Source organism: Galleria mellonella, unplaced genomic scaffold (genome assembly GCF_026898425.1).
Source record: "Galleria mellonella isolate WM207_F2 unplaced genomic scaffold, CSIRO_AGI_GalMel_v1 utg150, whole genome shotgun sequence".
Lineage (NCBI taxonomy): Eukaryota > Metazoa > Arthropoda > Insecta > Lepidoptera > Pyralidae > Galleria > Galleria mellonella.
The window spans coordinates 1,091,329-1,116,689 of NW_026442002.1; the positions used below are offsets into that span (position 1 = coordinate 1,091,329).

Genomic DNA, 25,361 nt, shown 5'->3' on the forward strand with positions numbered 1-25,361 from the left:
TATTACAGGAACCGTATAAAGTGAAAATAGTGAAACAACCTAAGCCTAAAGTTGCTCCCGATTACAAAAGAGAGGTAAATGCACCTATAACGGAATAAAACTAATACAATACATTATGTACTTGATGTGAATACGCTACGATAAATTATTTTTAACTATACACTAATAGCTTTTAAAATAAAATTGTTCGCAATTAAAATAAAAATAATGTTAAAGCGTTTTATTTTGAAACTCTCAAAAAAAAAAAAAAAACAAAAAATACAGAGTAATTTATTTATTTATAGGATTACCAACATAAGAACATTTTAATACAGTACACTGGTTACTGTTCTTACATTTATAGGCGACCACAGCGTGCCTTGTGTTTGATAAACATTAAAATAGAATTAAATTATTAAATGTCATTATATGAGTAAAGATGTTACTGTATTAGAAACCATCGTGGTTAATTCTAGTTGAATTTGTCAGGATAGGCTAACTGACCTGTTTTCATCCTCATCTGTCATCTGTCACTGGTGACCCGCCGGTGTATACCGATAGCGTAGCCGGGGTTACCATTCCATTATCACCCATTAAAAAAAGCACCGGAGGCTCAAACTTTATTGCAGTCTTTTGACTCGTGTTTTTTTTTTAATGAAAATATGGTAAAAAGGACGCTAATGATTTCTATTTCAACTTGTATAGTTAGATGGAATATAAGGTGTCATAAACGTTAAAAAAATACTCAGCCAACTATTGGCCAGCAACTCGGCTCAGCCAATGTCAGCCAATAGTTGGCTGACGCACTTCTTTCATACAGACTATGCAAGTTATGAATATTTTGTCACAAGTGCACGAAAGTCTGAAAGTAATATAGAAATATAAATAAATAAAATAATAGTCTGGGTCATCAGTTCCCAGATTACAAATGTCCGCGCAATGATCTCGAAAAAGACTTACATATTTTCCAATTTGAAGAAAAAAGGATAATTTATTGGTTTAATTAATAATATTAAGTACGAAATTTCGTATTTTAATAATTGAATAGTTCGAGGGATGTTTTTTAATTTTTTTTTTTTGTATTTTAAATAATGGTACGTACAAATTCTTACAATATTGATTTCCGACTCCTTTTAAGGATCTATCAAAAAATAAATTTCTAAACTGTCATATTCTAGTACTACTTCGGAGCAAATAAAAAAAAGACATTAAATATAAAAAAAAATCTTTTTAGTTTGACATTTTAGAATCAGTCTGGTCACTACCGTCTATAGAAATACAGAAACCGCAGCTACTGTTCTTAATCTATGTTACTTAATATTTTATCTTTGGAATATCCCGAACTCTGGGGGTCTACCATGAAATTTCGAATTTTCGGAATCAATTTCGTGTTTTTATTCATACCGAAATCGATCCAGTAAATGGAGCTTAACATTTCGTTCTTCATATATCCTACTAGAATTTTACAAAGGAACGATATTACAACATTTTGAATATTTTTAAACGGTATGGTACTATGTAATTTTAACATCACATTTGTGTTTCGTACGGCCCAGGAATTTCGGAGAACATTTCATGGTAGACCTTCTGAAATGTCATTCTCTAAATTTTTCAATTCAAATTTAGAGTATGACATATTAGATTTGGTTTGGTGTTTAAACTTTTAGTAATAAATTTATTTATTAAAAATCAAATACATGATTCGTCCAACTCATTTTTAACTCACGAATCCGTTGACATTTTATTGTTTTTTTTTTTATCATTCTTTCGTAAATCATAAAGGTTTAATGTGTATATACTGTCATTTATTCACTAAAATGACTTCTCGTTCGAGTGAATTTGACAAAATTATTACATTTTGAGATTTTAAAAAGTAGATTTTCTTTTACGAAAAAATCGATTTAGATCTTAGTAAAACTACGTAGTCATTTTGATTTAAAAACTAAACTAGTGAACCGATTTTGATAAAATTTCTAAGAGAACAATCTGGATGTGTATGTTTTTAGATTAAAAAAAAAATCCAAATTGTTTCATAATGCAGTAGTTTTGTAGTAACAAATATACAAACGATAAAATACAAGCGTACAAAATTGAGAACCTCCTATTTTGAAGTCGGTTAAAAAAAACTTCAACGACAATACCAAAATGTATTGCGGACATATTTCTATATATATACTAAATATCAACAGAAATACATCTATAAATAACTAATTCCATCCCACGGTTTCACCTGTCTAACCGTGATGTCGAATAACCTATAGCCATCCTCAAAAAATTAACTAACAAATGTAAAAAGGATTTTTCAAATCTGTCTAGTAATTCAAAAATAAAGAATTCAATTAAGATAAAATTTTATTATTTAAAAATTAAGTCCAACACGGGAATATATAGTTAACAAAGAAAAAAAATCACTTATGTATTAAAATCTGACCACAACATACATATAAGAAACATATCGTATAATATACGCACAAAAAATACAAAGAAATTAAGTAACGCCATTCCAAAGTCGTTTAAAAAGAAAAGAAAATCATCATGTTATAACATGACATTTAGCGGCCATCTTGCACATTTTCCCGCCCATTTTCAAAATGGCGCCGAAGCGATCACATTATGTTGATGAATAAACAACATTCATTACAATTGTGATGTAAATATAGCACATAAATGACATATAAACGTATAAATAACTCCACTTCATCGTCACACCATCAAGCACCATTATTTTCTTCAGGACTTTGACACTGGACCACTACCTTGGGAGGAGAGAGCTCTAAACGAGCCTAGCCCCCCACCTATCGAGCCAGAAGAACCTATATTAGTGCCTGAAGAGGTGCCAGAGTTTCTGGAAGCCGTAGATCCCCTACCAGAGAGCGAAGTTCCAGATCTAGAAGAAACTGGTAGGTATTAATTTTTATTTATGTATAGCAAAAAACAAGAATACATATAGAGGAAGAAGTAAAGAGGACTAGTGGCGTCATTATGAACAATATACTGTATATAGCTCAGGTCTATTTTCACGCGGTTCTCTCTGGAATCCGTCTTGATAATGCTTGATGAATTCGTCATGACGAGGTACAAATGATTTGACTTCATTCTCACCTATCATCCTTTACTGGCATGGTACTCAACTAGTGTATACTGACAGACAGTGGTAACATGGTAAGCAACTATATAGCCCATGAGCACTGCCAACATCAGAGGCAATACCCAACCAGGTAGATCTCCTTGGTTCCCCCTGAATTATGGTTAATTACTGATGAATTCATCATGATAGGCTAACTGGCCTGTTTTCATTCTCATCTATTATCCTTCACTGGTGATCCGCCAGCGTATCCCGTTAGCGCAGGTGGGGTTACCATTTCATTTTCACCCATCAAAAAAAAACACCAGAGGCACCACACACCGCGCCTGTGCCCCTACCATACCGTGCACATCTCGAGTTATAGTACATAGTAAAGTCACCGCCATATCGCGTCCTTCACGCCGGATCACGCTGCATGGCTGCAGGTATACGTGAGACAGAAATAGTCATGAAGTCGAATTTTTTACAATCTCTTTATAGTAAGTCTAATATGGTAGCTATTATAAAATTCTGTACTTAGCAACTACCTAATTATTTTTTATACAACTGATAACCCAGCTGATGGGGAGTGGTAACTGTCGCCTATAGACATGAACAGAGTGGATAATAGGCGACGATTATATATAGGAATGGTAACCCAGTCCTGAGAAATAAGGTTGATATTCACTGCCATATCCCAAAATTCGAACCAAAACACAACGAGTACAGCTGCTATATGGCAGAAACACAAGTGGAACAGAAATGTATCCAAGCAGACGACGTCTGTACAAAATCTCCTGGTAAAAATCTACTTAATTTACCTTTCATCTCTAGGTATACCTTTACCACCACCAAAACTCGAAACCGAAGAAACCGTGCAACCAGAAATAGCTTTTGAAGATTCAAAAACAGAAGATATTAAAGAAGAAACAGATACACCATCAGAACCCGCGGTAGAAGAGACACAGAAAGTAACAGAAAATATGGAGAGCCAATTAGCTAATCAATTGATTACCAACGTTCAAAGTATGGTTGGTAAGTACCTGTTCAATTTTGTTTTACAAAAACATATTGCACGAAAAAAGTCTGTACTATCGTATATTGCTGTGTAGTCCCGATACAGAATGGGCCACCACTTGCTTTCCTGTGAGAGGTAACTAAGGGAACTTACTGATCGAAGAATGGACCGCAACGTCCCTCTTAAAACATCTCTAAATCCTACCTGCGGCTGCCAGTCAAGCGTGGCAACTACTGGCAAAACCCCCTATGGGGAGACTTATGCTCAGCAGTGGACAGTTAACAATTGACGCTGGTGATTGTTGCGGCCTCTTTCACCGATTTTCTCGCTGACCGCTAAAACATTTTACAGACAAAACTGACAGCCACTGACAAAATAAATGACTAGGAGAAACCCAAAACAAAGACTTGTTTTTGGATACAGAAATTTGCCTTTTTTTAAATAGGTACCTTAGACGACCAAATTAGCGACCTTTCAAGCGATTCTTCGAACTTTCAATAATCGTATATTATATATTTTTTTCTCTTTTTGTTTTTTTTTTACATAGTTCACAGTGTAAAGAATTTCTACAAAACTTAATTATACGACCGGATTTGTTACATTTAAAACAAGTATTAGAAAAATGTGTCATTCTGATCTGATTATTATTGCTTGCATTTTTCTGCATTCTGCCTTCATTTCCTGCAGTTAGGGCCACTACACGCTCTCCTTCTATCTTTCTTCTTCTTTTTAACGGGCATCAAAAGAAGGAAGCTCCTAATTCGGTTGTATTTTTCCATGTTTGTTACCTCATAACTCCGTCAGTAATAAATCGATTTGCAAAATTATTTTTTTATCTGAAATAGTATATTTACTAGCAATCTCCTCCCCCGCTCCCCCTCCCAGTAATGGGTTAGGCCTTTTGGGGAAGATCTAAAATCATATGTCTTATTCGTTGTCTTAGATCCCAATGCAACTTTGGAGCAGCAGTTGGCCCAGATGAGAGCTCAACTGGCCGCGTTGGCTCAATTGCCAGGGGTCATCCAGCAGACCCTGGAGTTGGTCACTCGACAGCTGAGTCAGATTACTGTTCAGGTATTCATCACATTTACCAAACAGAGATTTAGGATAAAAAATTGTCTGCTTGGGTATTTCTGTCTCACTCATGTTTCTACCGCGAAGCAGTTATGTTTGCATGGTTGTGTTTCGGTTTGAAGCGTGGGATATGGCGTGAATTTACAGGGTACAAAGGAATAACACCTGAGTCCTCAGGAATGGCAACGCATGGGGGGTATCATGAGCATCTATATAATCGACGGTTACGGTTAGTTCTAAAACCTTCCGTATTAGTCATCAATCTCCGATTGCCATTTCGTCCACGCACAGTTTGCGGTAGATGTTTCACTTCTAAATAAGGTATCTTCAGGCACATTATTATATATCTCTGTTGCAGGAATCAGTTGCAAAGCAACAATTGATCGAGAATTTAATATCTGAAACTCAAACTGAATCTAAGGAACAAAATGAAGGTATGTATTGAGTATTTATTTATTTATTCATTAAAAATAATTACAACATTCCAGACAGCAAAAACCAAATCAATGTTAAAAACCTAGTGCGCTGACATACAAAATTATAATAGATGTACCAGAGGGAGACTTTGTACAAAAGTCGATTGCTTGGGTACCTCTGTTCCATTCGTGTTTCAACCGTGAAGCAACTGTGTTTGCATGGCTGTGTTTCGGTTTGAAGGGTGGAATATGGCGTGAATTTACTGGGTACAGAGGAATAACACCTGAGTCCTCAGGAATGGCAACGCATGGGGGGTATCATGGGCGAAACAGTATACTCTGTTATAACCATGGTACTGCTCATGTCTATAGGCGACGGTAACCACTTTCCATCAGGTAGGCCATCAGCTTGTTTGCCATTCTAAGTTGTATAAAAAAAACTCATATTTAACCCGACTCCAGATATTTGTGAGCCGCTTCCAATATCTTTCTTTTTTTTTTTATACCACTGAGGTGGCAAACAAGCATACGGCCCACCTGATGGTAAGCGGTTACCGTAGCCTATGAACGCCTGCAATACCAGAGGTATTACGCGCGCGTTGCCGACCCTGAAGAAACCTCTTTACCCCCTTTTGAAGAACCCCATGCTGTAGTCTCTCGGGAAAACCTCGGCAGGGAGCTCATTCCATAACCTGAGTGTTCGTGGGAGAAAGCATCTCTGAAACCACGTTGTACGCGACCATTTAGGCTGTAAGGTATGAGGGTGAACTCCCTGTCGATGGCGAGATGATCTTTGGCAGGCTGCTACTAAATATATCAATGATGTTCACAATATTGTTTAATAACCGTACTGCGTGAATTAAGGGAGCATGCTGAAGTAGGTTACTTCTGACTGTAATAGTAAAAGTAATAAATGATAATAATCAGAAATGGTAACCCCGCCTGCGCTATCGGTATACGCTGGCGGGGCACCAGTGGGGGATGATAGGTGAGAACGAAAGGCAGGTCAGTTAGCCCATCGTGACGAATACACTTGGGATTCACCACGACTGTTTACAGGGAAACCACATGGACGTCGACTTGATAGGGTATGAACCTAGCAATGGGGGGAAAGGGATTGTTAGTAATGGGGTCTAAACCCATTGCTAGCAATACACCTCATCAGATCCACCTCCACGTGTTTCCCCTTGGAAACCATGGTGAACAATTCTTGTTGAATACGTCACGATGGGCTAACTGACCTGCTTCATCCTAACCAATCATCTCTCACTGGTGTCCCGCCATTGTATACCGATAGCGGGCGGGGTTACCATTCCATCAATCACCATAAAAAACCTAGCAATGGGACTGGTAGTCTTCATTACTAACAATCCCTTCCCCTCAATGACACATATTAGTAAGGATTTAAATATTTTGCATCCATAGCTAATGATCATATTGAAACAATTGTACAAGAAGTAACAGATAATGGAGTGGAAGAGAACACTCCAGAACAGAACATGATTGTAGAAGAGAAAGAGAATGTAATACCGGAGATGAAACAACCATCTCTCACCCAGGAAGAGATGGAGAAACTGAGAGCGGAGGAAGCGGAGATGTTAGAAGAACAGAGGAGAATTGAGAAGCAAAAGAAAGTAAGTCTTACGTTATAGTTAAAATTTGATTTGTTATAATTTTTTTATCTTTTAATAAATATCTAGCAATCTGTTCCAGCTTTGTTCTTTCGTACAATTTTGATGTATTGAAAATAAAAAATAAAATATATGCAATTGACAGTGACTTCAATTTTAAAGTGTCATTTGTTAAAACTTATCTTTTTGTCATCATACCAGCCTTTGACTGTCCACTGCTGAACATAAGCCTCCCCCTTGGGAAGGTTTTGCCAGTAGCTGCCACGCTTGGCAGTCGGATTGGCAACTGCAGTTAGACTTTAGAGATGTTTTAAGAGGAACGTTGCTGTCCATCCCTCGCTCTCCCTTAGTCGCCTCTTACGACACCCACGGGAAAGGAAGGGGTGGCTTATTCTATGCTGGGACCACATGGCCGTAAACTTATCTTATAGCTGAATATTTTTATTTATTTATTGATACATATACACCAAACAAACCAGTCTACCAGAGGGAGCCTGTACAAAAATCGTTTGCTTAACCACCTCTGTTCCATTCGTGTTTCTACCGTGAAGCAGTTGTGTTTGCATGGCTGTGTTTCGGTTTGAAGGGTGCAATATGCCAGTGAATTTACAGGGTACATAGGAATAACATCTGAGTCCTCAGGAATGGCAACGCATAGGGGTTATCATGGGCGAAACAGTATATTCTGTTATGTCCATGATACTGCTCATGTGTATAGGCGACGGTTACCACTTTCCATTAGCTTGCCTGTCATTCTAAGTTGCATAAAAAAGTAACTACTGTAGAAGTCATATAACATTCCCTTTTCAATTCTCGATAAATTTATCACGCTGAGCCACCCTTCAAACCGAAACACAGCCATGCAAACGATTTTTGTGCAAAGTCTCCCCCTGGTAAACTGTCCTATAACCTGTAGAAAAAATAAAAAACATTGCCTTGGAAGCACAGTTAGTGTAAAATACGGTTAAATTCTACAAACATACAAACATTCTTGCAAATTGTCAAGATTAGAATTAATAAAATCAACACAGTGCTCAGTACACTTTTGTTTTAACTCCAACGGGCTAAACCAATCGATAGTTACAAGTTTAATGACTGAAAATAGGCAATTATAGAAGAAATGAGGCAAGAACAAGAGTCTAGACAATTGAAACAACGCCCCACACCCCGTGTGGGGAAGCCGAAACCTGTTTTTGGGCCGGCCACCCCACAAGAGCGTCCGTTGGTCCTACCGGGTGGTAGAAAATGGCGGGGTCCAAAAGACGCATACAACGAGCAATTCTTCGCCGAAACATTGACCGCTCAAGCTGAGCTAATACAAGGGAAAACCAAAGGGTTTGTGGTTTTGTATTTAACATAATCTGTTTTACTAGAAATTGATGATAGAAACAGTGTCTATAAAATTAATAACCAATTGAGAAAGTTCAATCAATCAATGACGTCCAATATTAGTACAAATCGATGTTGGATTTGGACTAATATTGGACGTCAGCGGACCGTCTTATGGTTACGTCAATTATTCATTTGTTTACATTTTTATTGTTTTCTATTAAAACAGATTATAATATTGTTTCCGTCTAAGAATATTATGTGTAAGTAACATTTTAGATTGTTAGAACAGTCTCAAATTGTTTTAATTTTCAGTTATTTTAGTTTAAAAGGGATATATTCAGAAATATATTGGCTGCCAGTTATTGTACAGTATTGTATAAAGTTTCAGAAAAGTTAATCCGTTCTATATTTGAATTTAATATTTATTTTATTACATATTTACTTGTTTTCTGGCACAACATAAATTACGAATTCGATATTTAAAATTTAATATTAAAACTATATATTTTTTGTGCCTGTAAATTACCTGCAAAAGTAATTTAACTCTGTTTTTTTTATAATCCTGATAAATTTCTCTTCATTTTTTTAATACTGTATAATGATTAGGCCTACAATTAAATATCTTCTAAGGATATACATTTAAATACCGTTAGTTATTTAATTTTCATTAAATCATGGACATTTCTAATATAGAAATTATGTTTAAATACAATCCATTTGAATTTAGAATAGTGTTCAACCATTTTTTATTTTATTTTTTACCATAATTTAATGGTTTGGATTAATTGTAACAAATAATTCTTATCTATGTTTCATAAATATAATTTTTTTCGTATTTTCTTTGTTAAATTTTTAACTCGATATCAATCATTTTGCACCGACTTCATTGTGTACCATTTTTGTAGGTTATCATACGAAAGTGCGCTACTGCCATATGACGACAGGTTGGTCATTTTCAGTCAAGCATGCATGCCATATTTTGTACATAAATATAACAATAATTGTAATGTACATACATAATTATGTAGATACATAGATTATATAATATATAGAGAATGATTTTAGCGTTAAGTCCGCCATGTACACATATATGTACTAATGGATAAATAAGTAAATAAAAAAATAGGTCAGCAAAAGATATGCCAGTTAGTACGACGTCACTTTTCAGTCATTTTATAGTCGGACGGTCATTGTTCAGTCATTTAAAGGTCACGACCTCAAAATGACTTAAGGGTGACGTCTTCTTAAAGTCATATGTCACCACAGTACCTGAGTTATCTGTTATTCAATCGAATCATCTAAGTATAATAATAATAATAATAATAATAACGAACGGTGAACGGTCTTATCCCAACCAGTCTGGAACAACATCTCAGACGGTTGGGATTCCGAGGCGGCTCACTCCCGGGAAAGATGCAGAAAGCGGTGCTCTTAGATTCTGCCCGCATTGTACGCCGGTTTCTCTCCCTGGGGCCCTAAACCCCGGCCGACTGTGCTTCTGCCGGGGGTTAGTTGCCATCTCCTCTCCTTAAGAGGGGAGATGAGAATTTTAGTGAAATTTAAAAAATAATAATAATATATTTTATTGACACCAACTTAAGTAGTTACAGTTATTCTTCTTATAAACTATTACATTTTTGTTAAATACGCATCATACATATGATTTACCAGTAGCATCTATACTAGGCCGAGCCTGTATCATAGATACTACCTTCTTCCAGCGACAAATAGGTAAAAATTAAAATGTTGCAATTGCGTGGGTAGATTTACATTTGAACTTGTACAAAATATAAATGAATTGCATTGTTATCAATCCATTTGCAGCTCGTAAACAGGTTTACAAGTGACCCAGCGCGACCACAATAACCACGAACACAAACAATATAATAACGTTAGTTAACAAACTAAAATAATATAGTTTTTAATTTTATCTTTGTATATTTTAATGTACGGTTAATCTTAAATTTGTTTATAATAATAGTATATCGTAGATGTATATAAATATATATATTGCTTGTTTAAGGTGTATATTTTTAATGTTACATTTCATACTATTTAATAAAGAGATGTATATAAAATGGTATGTATTGTGTTTATGTGTGTGTGTATGTGTATGGGTGTGTGTAATGTTTGTATATGTGTGCGGTTGTATGTGTATGTACTCATGTCATTTTACTGCTATAAGAAGATTTTCAATATCATTGTAATTTAATGATTTTAGCCATACTGTTAGAATTTCTTTACATTTGAAGTAATTGAGGTGATTTATATCGATAATTTTATTAATTTTATTATAAAGCATAGGACCGAGGTATATTTGAAATTTATTAATAAAATAACTTTTGAAGGGAATACTTTGGCAAACATCTTTTCTACGAAGTTTCATCAAATCCATGCTAAATGGAGTTTTTAGGTGTTGGGACAACACTGTATCTCTTACAAACATTTGTCTAATGGTTAGCACATCAGTATCTGCGTATAATTCTATAGTGGGATATCGAAAAGGTTTGAAGGTCATTACTTTTAGTATTGCTCTCTGTGCTCGCTCTATTTTTAATAAATGGGTTTTTCGTGCTCCACCCCAAGTAGCTATACAGTAACTTAATATTGACTGAACTAATGCAAAATAAACTATTTTAATTAATTTAGAATCTGCTATATGTCGTAATGTTTTAAAAATATAAATAAGTCGTCGTGTTCGTGATGATAGCAGGTCAATATGAGGTTTCCACGTTAGGGTTTCGTCGAGTATAACTCCCAGGTATTTAATGGTGTCTGTTTTACATATGTAAACACAGTCACAGCTGTCGTTATTTGCGGTCGTAATATCATTGAAGCATTTATGTATTTTTATGTGAAAATTTTGTTCTGTGGGAATTAATCTTTTTGTAATGCCAAAAGTAACATATTTTGTTTTAGAGATGTTTAGTGTTAAAAGATTAATCTGTAACCATTGAGCCACTATTTGAAGTCCTTTTTCAGTTAGGATTCTCGTCTCCTCCCATGTCTTCCCATAAAAAATTAAAGCAGTATCATCAGCATAAGTGAAGACTTTACAATTTTGAATTAATAAATTACAGAGATCATTGACATAAAGTAAGAAAAGGGTAGGACCGAGGACACTACCTTGTGGGACTCCATGGGATATATCAGCTTTAGGGCTATAATAATCACCAATTTTAACTATTTGTTTACGGTTTTTGAGATAATCTTTGAACAAATCAAGCACTTTACCACGAATTCCACATATTTCCATTTTCTTTAAAAGAGTGGGGACATAAACAGTATCAAAAGCCCTGGCAAGATCCAGAAACACACCAACACACTTATTTTTTGCATCTAAGTGAGTGGCTATAAATTCAGACATTTCTGAGACAGCGTCTTTAGTAGACTTCCCTGGTCTAAATCCGTATTGATTTGTTGACAATATATTATTATCATTAAGGTAAGACAATAGTCTCCTATTTATAATTTTTTCAAGAATTTTAGACATTGCAGGTAACAATGAAATAGGACGGTAGTTGCTTACATTATCACCATCTCCCCCTTATATATGGGATGTATTATTGATGTTTTAAATACGTTGGGAAAGGTAGCTGAACTTAGGCTCAGGTTAGAAATATGCGTAAGCAAAGGCACCAAAATATCTTTTGCCAGTTTTAGCAGTCTAGTAGGAATATTATCGTGTCCCATTGCTGAATCAGTTTTTAAATCAAGAATTATTGAATTTACTTCATCTTCTGTAGTTTCGAGCATAACCATGGAATTTACAGGACTATTTTCATTAAGATTTACTATGTCTCCATTATAATAACAAAAATCAGAATTTTTCAGTAGCTTATCTGCTAGGTTCCATCCAACATTGGCAAAGTAGTTATTTACACGTTCTACAGCTTTCTCAGGGGTTTGTTCTATTTTAAGCAAATTAGTTTGAGGTGACTTTATGGTATTTCTATTTGTTATATTATCAATAATCTTCCACGTCATTTTAGGATTTTTAATGTGTTTTTTTAGTTCATCTTGTTCATAAATTGTTTTTAATCTTTTTAACAAATCATTACAAAATTTTTTGTACCTATTGTAGGTTCTGTTTAATATTAAGTTCGTGGGGTCCTTTTTTGTTCGCATGTGCATCCTGTCCCTATTTTTAATACAGCGTAATAAACCTGGTGTAATCCATGGTTTGAGGCACCATTGTTTTCTAGGAGCAAAAATTTTATGCGTGTGTTTTGCAACTAGTTCTGACAGAGTTTTAATAAGCATATCTGTCGCCCAATTTGCATCAGATGATTTTAAAATGTCTTCAAAATCCGTTTTCTCTAATTCAGCGATGATAGCATTGTAGTTAATTTTGTTCTTAGCATAGTTACGCGGAGTTTTCTCGAGTTTATTATTTACTTTGATAGTAGTTAGAACTGGAGAATGATCGGTTAAAGGAGAGGAAAACACAACAGTAGTTGCCGGTAACCTACATTTGAGCATAACATGATCTATGCAGTTTTTACCTCTAGTAGGAAAATCATGACCAGATAAGAGTCCATGGCTTGCCAACAAATTTAAATAATCGAAGGAATTTTGGTCTTCACTATCCATTTTAATGTCAATATTAACATCCCCGATAATTACAATATTTTTATACTTCGAATATGAAATTAATATATTATTAAGTGACGTAATAAAGTTATAAATATTTCTATGTGAGGGTGATCTATAAATTGCTATTATAACTGTATCTGGGTTTACTACAATAATCATGCATGTTGCGTCAAATAGTTCTTGTTCCTTTACATTACAACTGAAACCTACTTTTGCATACACAACGATACCATCATTCTGATTATAATTTTTTTTAGAGTAGTACGTATCATAGCCCTTTAATGTAGGAAAATTTGATAAATTTCTATTCCATGTTTCAGTTAGTATATAAAGTTCACACTCTATTTCTAACCTAGAAAGGAAGACTTCAAATTTTGAGAAGTTACAGGATATACTCCTTATATTTTGAGTCAAGACTTTAATATTATAATCATAATCCTGTTCTGACTTTATTATTGTTTTACAGGTTTCAGGATCGCATAAATATGACATGCCTGTTGATATTTTATCTATGTTGGAATTTAATTTATTATTATTTAAGAAATCGAATTTTATACAGAATTTTTAAGGACTTTAACAAAACTAACAGTAGGCTTCCCATAGCAGATACTTGAATGTATATAAATAGAGTAGTTGTATAGTACTTTTCAGTGTATGTGTATATAAAAATATATGAAACATTATATATTGTATTTTGTAATGTAGGTTTTAAGTAATAAATATAAATAAAAATAAAATGAAGTATTTCTAACCTATGACATTTATAGTTCCTCTCGTTGCCCACAGAGACTAGTCATATGACATTCTTGATACTGCTTAGTTGAAGTTCGTCCTTTATTTCAATGTGTGACGATTCTTGTGTTTTCCTAATATACACCTTTCCATTGCTTGTCCAGCAGAATTTGTACTGTTCCGATTTTGCTACATTACGAGCCAGAGAAAATAGTGTGCGACTCCTATTGGTAAGCGCTTCAGATACGTAAATTGGCTTTGATTCTCCAGCTAGTCCGATATCACCAGAACTTAGTCTTTTATTAGGATTTTGTCTGTTATATATTCGGGCATTTCTAATAATATCATCCTTTAGGATGTTTCTTGTAAACTCCGTAACTATTGTGTTATTATTACCTTTGCCCTTTAGTAAAATTACATCCTTTATGTCACTTTCTGCAACGGTTACGTTCAGGAGTTTGCAAGTAGATTGTACTATATTGCACATCTCTTTTTTGTTGTTAAATATCTTCTCTTTAGGTAGATTTCTAATTTCTATAGAGGATTTTTTAATAACCCTTTGCAAGTCTTCAACCTTTGTATCCAAGTAGGCTATCTGAGCCATATGGGTTTTACGTTCAAATTCTAAAATTTCAATTTTTTCTCTCATATCTTCGTATTTGCAACTAATAAATTCCAGTGCTTTTTCAATTTCCTTGTTTGATTCTTGTATTTGTGAATTTTGGAGTTTAATTTCGGCAACATCAGATACTAATTTGTTCAAAATTCGATTTTGTTTTTCCTGCCAACTAGACATCATATTTTTTATATCTTCGGAATGTTCTTTATTTGCAGGAGATCCCCTTCGCCGTTTTGTTCTTTGAGTGATAGGCGATGTGTTGTCATGGTCAATTTTAGTTAGATCTGTATCAGACATCGTAGTCTTTTGATCACGGTTAGGAGGCGATCGGATTGTTTTTGGCATTTTTAATGATTACTAAAATTGTCTTGTGTTCAAAGCTTCTTGGGTCACACTAAGCGTTCAGAAACTTCCAAACTACCTTGAACCGTAACTTCTATTAAGTAGCAGGGTAATAGAGGTCTTGTTATACTGGTTTTTTTGAACAAAAGCGCAACTGACATTTAAAAGAATTCTATTTAAATTTAATATTTTTATGGAAATAAAATATAGTGGACACGACTACACGCAATCGCGACTCGGACGGAAGAATCAAAGTATACAGGATGGAATCGTAATTATTAGCATCTTATAAGAGTTTAGTGACATAAAATGTCACTAAAGCAGTGTTTTACCAATAGAGAAGAGCATTTTTACCTAACAAATGAGGCAAAATACTCATGCGCTACTTGCTTTAGACTGTAGTTTACGTCGGAGCTTTTTGTGTATAACGAAAGTCGCCTAAAAACTCTTGACACTAAAGGACTACACTCTCGTACAAGTTGTAATGGTAACACTTAATAATAATAAAAATAATGTAAACTCATACGTTATCATGTACACGTTTTGTAAAATATGTAAATAATTGTTTTTTATTTATTTCTAGTTATGATTAAGTTAGTAATTATATACGTAGTTTTACATTTAGAGGGAGACTTTGTACAAAAGTCGATTGCTTGGGTACCTCTGTCCCATTCGTGTTTCTACCGTGAAGCAGTTGTGTTTGCATGGCTGTGTTTCGGTTTGAAGGGTGGGATAAAGCGTGAATTTACAGGGTACAGAGGAATAACATCTGAGTCCTCAGGAATGGCAAAGCATGGGGGGTATCATGGGCTAAACAGTATACTCTGTTATGTCCTAGGTACTACTCATGTCTATAGGCGACGGTTACCACTTTCCATCAGGTGAGCCGTCAGCTTGTTTGCCATTCTAAGTTGTATAAAAAAAAAACATACCTTCATATTTGTCACGCCTGTCTCCCATTAGGTTTAGGTTAGATAGAAACAATGGAACGCCAAATGCTTCGATACAAACATACCTCTAGTTTTAGTATATTAATTTTATGTTCCATATTTATATGTTATTAATCTTGTTATTCTAAAAAAATACACAGGTAATTTATTTTATAATAAATCTTACATGTAATTTTATATAAGTTTTAACGTGAACAAACTTGTGTGTGATAATAAACAGATTTAAGTCTATTTTAATAAAAATTTTTGAAAATGTAAACACTCAAACATGGTACTGCTCATGTCTATAGGCGACGGTTGCCACTTTCCATCAGGTGGGCCATCGGATTGTTTGCCATTCTAAGTTGCATAAAAAAACTCTCTAAATTTAATTTTTAATAATTCAAACCAATCTGTAGATACCGGCTTGATATATATATATATATATATATATATATATATATATATATATATATATATATATATACGTTACGATACAAAAATATTTTCCGTAAATCCAATTGCTGAAGACAAGAAGATTGTCAAGAACGTCATTATTTATTTTACTACAACGACGTAGTTTTGAAATAGGTTGGTAGCCTATCAATCAGTTAATCGACTTTCGATTTGTGCTACCAATTGGAACGTCAGTTTGTTTGTAGTAATTATAAGCACACATTATATTTTAATTTAATAAGTACTGGTTTAACTTATATGTTATTTGGTCGAGAAATCTCAACTAAACTCAAAGAGCCGAGGCGTACGCTCGCGTTATAGCCGCTCAAGATTAAGTGTCTCGATTAGTCCTGAAACTAGTCGAGCTCTCGCGACGTAAGTTAAACCGGTGGTTATTGTATTAAAATATTAATTAATAATTTGTTTACATTTTCATTAAATTTCATTGAAATAGTCTTTTTTTTTGTATTTTCAGTAGATGTAAATATTAGTATAATATTGTGTTGTCGGTTTGTGTGTCACTAACAGTTGCTGTCTGTTTGTTTGCATGTTTGTCCGCTGGTGCAGATCGAAAACTGGAACCATATTTGGCCATGGGGAGATACCAAGACATACTGTAGACATAATAGGTATGTTAATATACATAAATATATTATGTTTTTACCTGACTGAAGAAATAAGAGGAGTTATGTTTTTTAGATGTACTTATGTACTATAGTATATTCGATTCTTTTCAATTAATCAAATTGATTATTAGCAAGAAATGCATATTATTATGATTACAAAAAAAAAAAACGGGTTGAAAAACAATATAAAATTGGCACATACTGTGCCGTAGAGTTAAAACCTTAAAATGACTAAAAAATGACCTCTCACAGAGTCGCACCGTCATCCTAACGTCACTATCGTACTTGTATTCTAGCTGTAAGAGTATGCAAATAGCAAAGACAAAAATTTAATACATTCAGGTCATAATTATTGCTGAGTAAACTAAATTATTCGAAATTTCGATTAATATATATTTATATACTATAATAGTCGCCGTGTGGTCCCGGCGTAGAGTAGGCCACCTCTTCCTTTCCCGTGAGTGTCGTAATAGGCGACTAAGGGAACTTAATAGTCGAGAGATTGTCAGCAGCGTTCTGCTTATTTATTTATTTACAAGAAACATGGTAAGTGTATAGATGTTACAATAAGTATAAGTCCTCATATTTCGCCATAATTAGGCGTGCTAATATTAAAACTTAAAAAGAATAAATGTTAAATGAGTCATTAAAATTAGAAATGTTATATAAAAAAAAATACATCAAAAATATCAGACACTTGTCAACAATAAAAAAGAAAGAAATGTCACTGTCAAATCATGGACTATTGACAACAGCTGCATTGTAACACGTTAAGTAATTCAAGTAGGTTGTTTACCTTTTTGTATCAAAAATAAAATGCTTAAAATATTACTAAAGCCTAATTGCGGTTGCCAATCAACTTGCCAAGCGTAGCAGTTACTGGCAAAGCACCCCAATATCTATGAGGGAGGCCTATGTCCAGCAGTGGACAGTTTACGGCTGATATGATAATGACGATGTTAAAGCTATAGTGGGACACCAGTGGAGAACGAGACAATGGTATTCAACCCGAATTAGTTTGTAGGGATAACCATTTGAAGGTCGACCTGGTAGACTTCAATCCCTTCTCCACAATCCAGATGTACTTATTTATACCTATACCAAAAAAAACCATTGCCCTCTTTTTCACAGTCGGGTAAAATAAGATTGTCGAAAATAAAATAAAAAATAGCTGTCTATGGCAGATCAAAAAAAAAAAAAACATTATTTTAAATAACACCTGAGTACTCAGGAATGGCAACGCATGGATGGTATCATGGACGAAACAGTACACTCTGTTATGTCCACGGTACTGCTCATGTCTATAGGCGACGGTTACCACTTGCCATCAGTTGGGCCGTCAGCTTGTTTGCTATTCTAAGTTGCATAAAAAAAAAGGTATTGGAAACATTTCAATCCGTTCCAGGGAATCGAACTGCCACCTAGTGGACTTTCGCACACTACACGAGAAATACGTGTCCAATTTTGATAAAATTGTCAATGTGAGTGCGCTTTTGCATGGGGTTTGTATGGTGACATATTAACCTGCATTTAATATTACTTTTAAGTAAATATATATTTATTTCTCTCACAAAATATTAGTCTCTCATACTGAGTCAGCTGAACGGATTGTTCTGATGAACTTTTCGACGCCTACAGCCACCTTTCACCATCGTACCACCCGCCATTGGCAGGGAATACATACCAGAGTGATCACGAACAATGCAGTTTTAGTGGAGTTTCCTCCCGCGAATACTCAGGTTTTTTTTTTGAATGGGTGAAAATGATATGGTAACCCCGTCTGCGCTATCGCTATACAATGGCGGGGCACCAGTGATTGATGACTGATGAGGATGAAAGCAGGTCAGTTAGCCCATCCTGAGGAATTCTACTAGAATTTGCCACGATGGTTTCCATGGGGAACCACGTGGAGGGCGACCTGACAGGGTATATTCCTAGTATGGGGCTATTTGACCCTATTACTAACTATCCCTTTCCCCCAACGAACACTCAGATTGTGGAATGATCTTTCCGAGACTTTCTTTTAGGGTTCTTCAAAAAGGACGTATAAAGTTTTCTTAAAGGTTGGCAATACGCACAAGACAGTCGTAGTGTTACAGACGTCTATAAGTTATGGTATCCCCGTTTACCATCAGACGGGCCGTATGCTTGTTTGTCAGCAAAGTAGTATAAAAAAACGCGCCATGTCAGTATGGGAGGCTCGTATTGTTTTGTCTTTTCTCGCCCCTTGTTCCTTCGGTGAAAATATTAAGTTTCACTGATAGGAAGCTCCCTTCAAAAGGTTGCCGACTATTTCGATATCCCCCTGTATTAATGACATTATGCTACATTGCCAATTACTTTTTTAATCGATTTCAAACAAGAAGAAGGTTTTTTTTTTTATTTTATTTTATTGGCACATAAAACAGATCACAACCATAAAAAACTTAAGTACTAATTACATTTGTGACTCGGTTAGGTTATAATCCAATCACATTATGTGCACAGCTTGAGTAATTCATTAAAAACAAACACATTGAATAAAAAGAAATACATAAAATGTTATATAAACATATAAAAGATAAAACTATATAAAAAAACATATTTTTAATCATATTCTTCAAAACAGAAAACAAGTTCTTCCTAAAAATCTAATATTTTGTACCGAATATGTCGATGGATTTGTGGTCGAGCAGTAAGTCGTTATAATAACGACACAATTTTAATTCGGGTGTATTTTTTTTTTTTTTGTATTTATTACCCCAGAACTCCGTCATTTATAAACCGATTAAGTATTTTTTTTTTTATTTGTATAGATATACATATAGATTGATGCCATAGATATATCTTTAAAGTAGAGTCAGTAGCTTGGTTTTATAAAATGAACTACATTTGCCACAATGCCGTCAGTATATTATTATTATTTTTTTTTTGTTTTATATTGCATTTTTGTATGTAGGCATATTACGTGGCATCATTGATACTTGATATCCTCGCCATTATTAATTATGTACCGATTTTGACAATTATTTCCAAATAATATGTTTACTTGTAGCTGAAAAAAACAATGGAATTATGTTTAAAAAAAAAAAACATTTTAAATCCATTATTTTTTTCTTAATAGGAACGACTGCATGAGTTAAATGTAATACTATCCTTAATCCATGGCCATATAAATATTAAAAAAAAAATTTGGCGGTAACAAGCTGCTAATTTTTTTTTTATTTAAGAATAATTTTTCACCTGTAGAAAGAGAATGCCAAATATTATCCTCAATCTATGTTTATACCAATATCTTTGTTTCCAATCGTGTTTTCCGATTTTGTCACGTTCACTCGTTCCATTAGGATCAACTTCATGAAATACGAGAAGCCGCCGGTGTCTCTGGACCACCTGCAGCACTCGGATGTGTACAAACTGGTGCACAACATGGACCAAGCACCGGTCAAGCGTGTTGAGATGCTGACGCCGGTGGTTGCCGAGGTCGACTATAGGGAGGTGAGATAGATGCACACTACTTCGTTTTTCAAACTATCGATCATTTATTCTTTATTTCATTCACTTTTTCGTCCTTTCATTTTTTTTTCTACCACTGAGGTGGCAAACAAGCATACGGCCCACCTGATGGTAAGTGGTTACCGTAGCCTATAAACACCTGTAATACCAGAGGTATTACACGCGCATTGCCGACCCTGAATAAACCTCTTTACCCCACTTTTGAAGAACCCCATGCTGTAGTCTCTTGGGAAAACCTCGGCAGGGAGCTCATTCCACAGCCTGAGTGTTCGCGGGAGGAAACATCTCTGAAACCGTCCTCTTTTATTTACTATTTTACTCTGTTCATGCCGGTCTTAAGGTTGATAATAGAAAACAATTCTTGAAGTCATTTATGTCATTTAATACTTACAATATCCATAGATACAGAATTAGTAGAAAATTAATTTCTTTATTCAAGCATCGAAACATACCATATCACCTGCTAAATGGCAACGCATGGGGGGTATCATGGGCGAAACAGTATACTCTGTTATGTCCATAGTACTGCTCATGTGTATAGGCGACGGTTACCACTTTCCATCAGGTGGGCCGTCAGCTTGTTTGCCATTCTAAGTTGTATAAAAAAAACCTGCTAAAGTGTCAATGACGACATTTAATATATAAGATATAAATAATTATATTATAATATATTATATAGAAATGAGATCGAACACATTCCCTCTTACATTCTCTTTCTCATTCAATCTCATTCATTTTCGTTCATTCTCTCGTTCAAGTAATTTTTCACTTAGCACCAATATACCAATAGTACCAATCCAGTTGGAATAGTAAGAAACAAATGCAAAATATATAAATGTTTATAAGAATTCAACTATAAAAAGGTCAAACAGAAGCAAATAACTATTTATTTTTATTCGCTTCTCTCTTTCACTGGCTCATTTGGTCGTTCTTTCATTCTATCGTCAAACATTTTAGCTTCCGTTCGCGCTTCCATTCTTTTTTCTTGTGCATGCATTCTTTTATTTACTTTTACTGTCTATGTCTCTTGTTATTTGTGTGCTGTAAGCGTAGTATATTAGGAATTATTATACCTAAGGTTGGCAACATTGGAAAATGTAATTAGGCTTCTGTCATGGCATCCTTCAATTAAAGTGCATATAAATTTTATAAGCAGTTTTTTTTTTTATTATAAAGAAAAGTTATTTAAGCGTGCAAAGCACATCTAATGTTTTACAACATTATAGTAAATAATGCAAATAAATTATCTATCTGTCTTCCATTTTCTATTTCAATCAATTTTTCAGTCCATTTCTAATTATTATTACAAATTTAAGAAAGAATATTTAAAATCTTCAAAATTAGTACTTGATTATACATTTTGACACATCAAATCTGCAACCTTTGGACGGTAAGATTCTGTAAGAATGTATTAAATCGCTCCTTGAGCAGGGTTGCCATTTGTTACAAATATAAGTTATATTTTATGTATATATATATATATATATATATATATATATATATTATTGTATACAGATATGTATGTATTTTGATTTTAATTATATGTGTTACTTTGTATATATGTCAACATATTTATTATTTCTTAATATAAATTGAATAAGAGGTTTCTTAGAATTACCTAATTGTCATCAAACAATCAAACAATTTTGTATATTACTATTAAACAATTATTTATTTATATTTTTGTCAAATCTTTAACTATATATAGATTTCGATAAATCGATTAAAAATTATTATTATTTAATATTATATTGTTACTTAATATATAAAAATAAAATAATGCTGAATAGAAACATCTATACTGTCTCCTCCTATTATTGTTCGCACACTGCCCGCTGGTAATCCATGCTGCTCTCCACTCAGGGTTTGCTGGTAGAGAACTCTTGCAGAGTTAAGCTCGCCTGTTGTACATCTTTATGTAATATATATTATATATTTGTAATTTTTTTTTTTGTGTACAATAAAGAATAAATAAATAAGTATTCAATTATTTGCAGAAATGTCGCTCAATTTCTCCGTGCGTCGGCAGAATGAACAAGGAACAACATCTTGACATCCCGCAGCAATTACAGCCTTAAAATCAATAATACAGCTCAAACTGTATTATTTTGTACTGTACGGTACAATTTTGAATAATTTTGTACTGTAGTGTACTAATTAAAATAAAAATATATATTCTATTTTGTACTGTACCTATTGTATTGTGTTTCGACTGCCAACTCTATAAACAATTTTGTATTCAGTTCTAATGAGTGTCAACTTTTGTATTTTTCCTCATTTCTGTTGTGATAAATAAATAAATATCGTTTCAAATTGTTATATTTTTATTTCAATATCCCTTTCAAACGTGAATGATACGGGCGCGAGTTGTAACTTTAAAAAATTCCAAAAGCGCGCGCGTTTCATTTTTACGCGCGAAGCTGAAATAACATGATAGTGAGATTCTAAACCGGCCAATAAGAAATCGTTTTAGCGGTTAGGTGGTGCAGTAGTCTCGTGCGCGCCGGCAAGATGGCTTGGCTCCAAAACACAAAAATATATTTAATCTGAAAGAAAAAAATCTTGGGTCTGAAAGGGATATCAAATACTATCCTTTATGTTCGTAACAACTAATATGTGATCGATTTAAATATTTTTTTATAAATGAAATTATAGCATTACTGGAGCACCACTTAATGATACTGAGGACATTCGGCGAGCCATGGATGACACCAGTCTCACAGCTTGACATTTTGCTTGGATTTTCTAAAGCAAAGGATTGAAAAAAAATTGACTGTAACAGATTCATAGAATATTTATCCAAGAAAAAAAAATCCATTCAGTTACAAATCCATTGATGGATATAATCATAGGCTTAGTAAAACGTGCTATGTAACATAGTTTTTTAAGACATTTAAGGATTAGAAGAAGATATCAATTTCAGAAATTCTTTAACAATATAAAATGCCAGTCAAACTTTTTACATTTATGACTTGGCAGCATAGTTTACGACCTTAACCAGGTCGTCAGAGAAACGAATGAACAAAAAAAATCGCAGAATGACAGCAATGAATGACAGACAAGACAGCTGACTGATAATATTGTTTATTTTGTTCAAAATTTTTAGGTTATTTATTTACCTACTTATCACTTGATTATAAACTTGCAATTTTAATTTAATTTATATTAATATCAAGTTGAATGAACAGTTTCAATTAATTAAAGATTACAGCGGTTAAAGCCATGATTACTTCAAAGGTAAGATGTATAAATGTTTTAGCTATAATTTTTACGAATTTCTATCAATGGATATTTAATATTCAAGATGATAAAGCATTTAAAATGTCCTTGACATAGTGATATTGGCCGATTGCATGTTTAAAACTTTGCTTTAAAGTAAATTTTGCCTTAAACTTTTTTTAAAGCGGAGCGCTGTAAATTTTTAAAGAAAGAATTATGCAATTATGACTTGCTGATATTTTTTTCACTTACCTATTTAGCTACTCTTTAATTATTAGCCGGTTATGTACCTAGAATATTCTAGAATTTTCCTTTAAACTATCTCAGACAGAATAGTCTAACAGAGAACCTGTGTTTGTATTTTTTTTATCTGCAACAAAGACTATAATATAACACAGAAGTTCACAATATATTTAAAATTTAAATAACTCTATATTTGAAAAACTACATACAATATTAATGAATGAGTATACTTTATTTGTTTATTTATTTATTTAAAGGAACACCAACAGCATATTGCATTATAACATATAGGTGTAACAAACATTAAATACAATACAATATTAATGCACACGCCTATTATAGGTATTCACAGCATTCACTTTAACATAATTATAGAGTGCAAGAAAATTAAGTAAATAATAAAAATAAACATGTAACCTAAGTTGTGAGCAATATTTGCATTATATAATATAGGGAATAAGCAAGCCGATTAATAAAATGTAACGATACAGTTGTATGAGTACAGTGAGGCGGTCTTATTGCTGAGAGCGATCTCTTCAAGACTACCTTAGGGTAATGGACTAATTGTTGTACAAGTAGGCATGATAATATTGTATAATGAAGCAAGTTTGGAATAACAGCTTAAAACATTAAGAAAAATTATTATAAATACTATGAAATTCATTTAAAACTAGCACTGCCATTCCTGAGGATTAAGTTATTACACCTCTGTACTGTGTAATGTTTATACATTATAAGTATTTTGCTCACTATCTATCTATTCTACTTAAAAGCTGCACTCTTGTAGATGAAGCTCTTACCATTCACTACGATTTTCAGCGAGTCCCATCACCTCTTGATACGACACGACACCAACTGCTTCCTTGATCTGCCTGATGTAACTATGCCTCGGTCCCTCTCAACTTCTCCTTTCTTTTACCTTACCTTCTATTATAATGTTCATAAGTTAGTTGTATCAAGTGTCCCAAAATATTTTCCATTTTGTCCTCAATAGTTCTAATAATTTGTCTCTACCTTGCCATTCTAAGTAGTATAAAAAAACAAAATTTTTCTTTACGTACTTGACCTTTTCAGTTGGAAGTGTTGGTAGATTTTGGGCAAAACCCTGAACAGAAGGTATTGGATAAAACACTTTCAGAGCTGAAGTCTCAGGACGGAGTTAAAGAGGTGAGCTGTACAAGTTACAAGTTTTTTTTTTTATTAAAAGATGGTTTTTTTCTTAAATTTCCCTTTCAGAAGAGAGGTCTTTTCACCTCACTTTTAAAAGATAATAATAGAATGATAATTTCTATTGGGCGAAATCCATATTTGGGAGAAGGGATTAATAGTAATGCGGACTACCAGTCCCATTGCTAGCAATATACCCTGGTCTGGTCAACCTCCACGTGCTCCTGGAAACCATCGTGCTGAATTCCTGGTATATATGGCGCTATCGGTATACGCTGATGGGGCACCAGTGAAGGGTGACAGGTGAGAATGATGGCAGGTCAGTTGTGAGTCAATTGAATAAGAATTAACCACTATAGTTTCCAAGGGGGAACCACGTGGAGGTCGACCTGATAGGGTGTATTGCTAGCAATGAGGCAACTA

The 25,361-nt window shown here is 33.9% G+C and overlaps 1 protein-coding gene across 12 annotated transcripts in view; it reads left to right on the forward strand.

Moving 5' to 3' along the window:
- Window positions 1-25,361, forward strand: part of LOC113513993 (titin-like) — a 43,909-nt gene that overhangs the window by 11,463 nt on the left and 7,085 nt on the right. For 2 of the 12 annotated variants that reach the window (XM_052892072.1, XM_052892074.1), the window contains exons 7-16: window positions 9-74; window positions 2,714-2,879; window positions 3,878-4,078; window positions 5,005-5,135; window positions 5,494-5,569; window positions 6,977-7,185; window positions 8,288-8,517; window positions 9,420-9,458; window positions 20,141-20,291; window positions 22,307-22,635. In XM_052892072.1, coding sequence (XP_052748032.1) covers window positions 9-74; window positions 2,714-2,879; window positions 3,878-4,078; window positions 5,005-5,135; window positions 5,494-5,569; window positions 6,977-7,185; window positions 8,288-8,517; window positions 9,420-9,458; window positions 20,141-20,291; window positions 22,307-22,387 — 1,350 coding nt within the window. In that variant the 3' untranslated portion in view covers window positions 22,388-22,635. Of the gene's footprint in view, window positions 1-8; window positions 75-2,713; window positions 2,880-3,877; window positions 4,079-5,004; window positions 5,136-5,493; window positions 5,570-6,976; window positions 7,186-8,287; window positions 8,518-9,419; window positions 9,459-16,755; window positions 16,818-18,219; window positions 18,296-20,140; window positions 20,292-22,306; window positions 22,637-24,845; window positions 24,939-25,361 lie in introns of those variants that run through there. The other 10 variants (XR_008252515.1, XR_008252516.1, XM_052892082.1 and 7 more) reach the window with 10 other exon arrangements.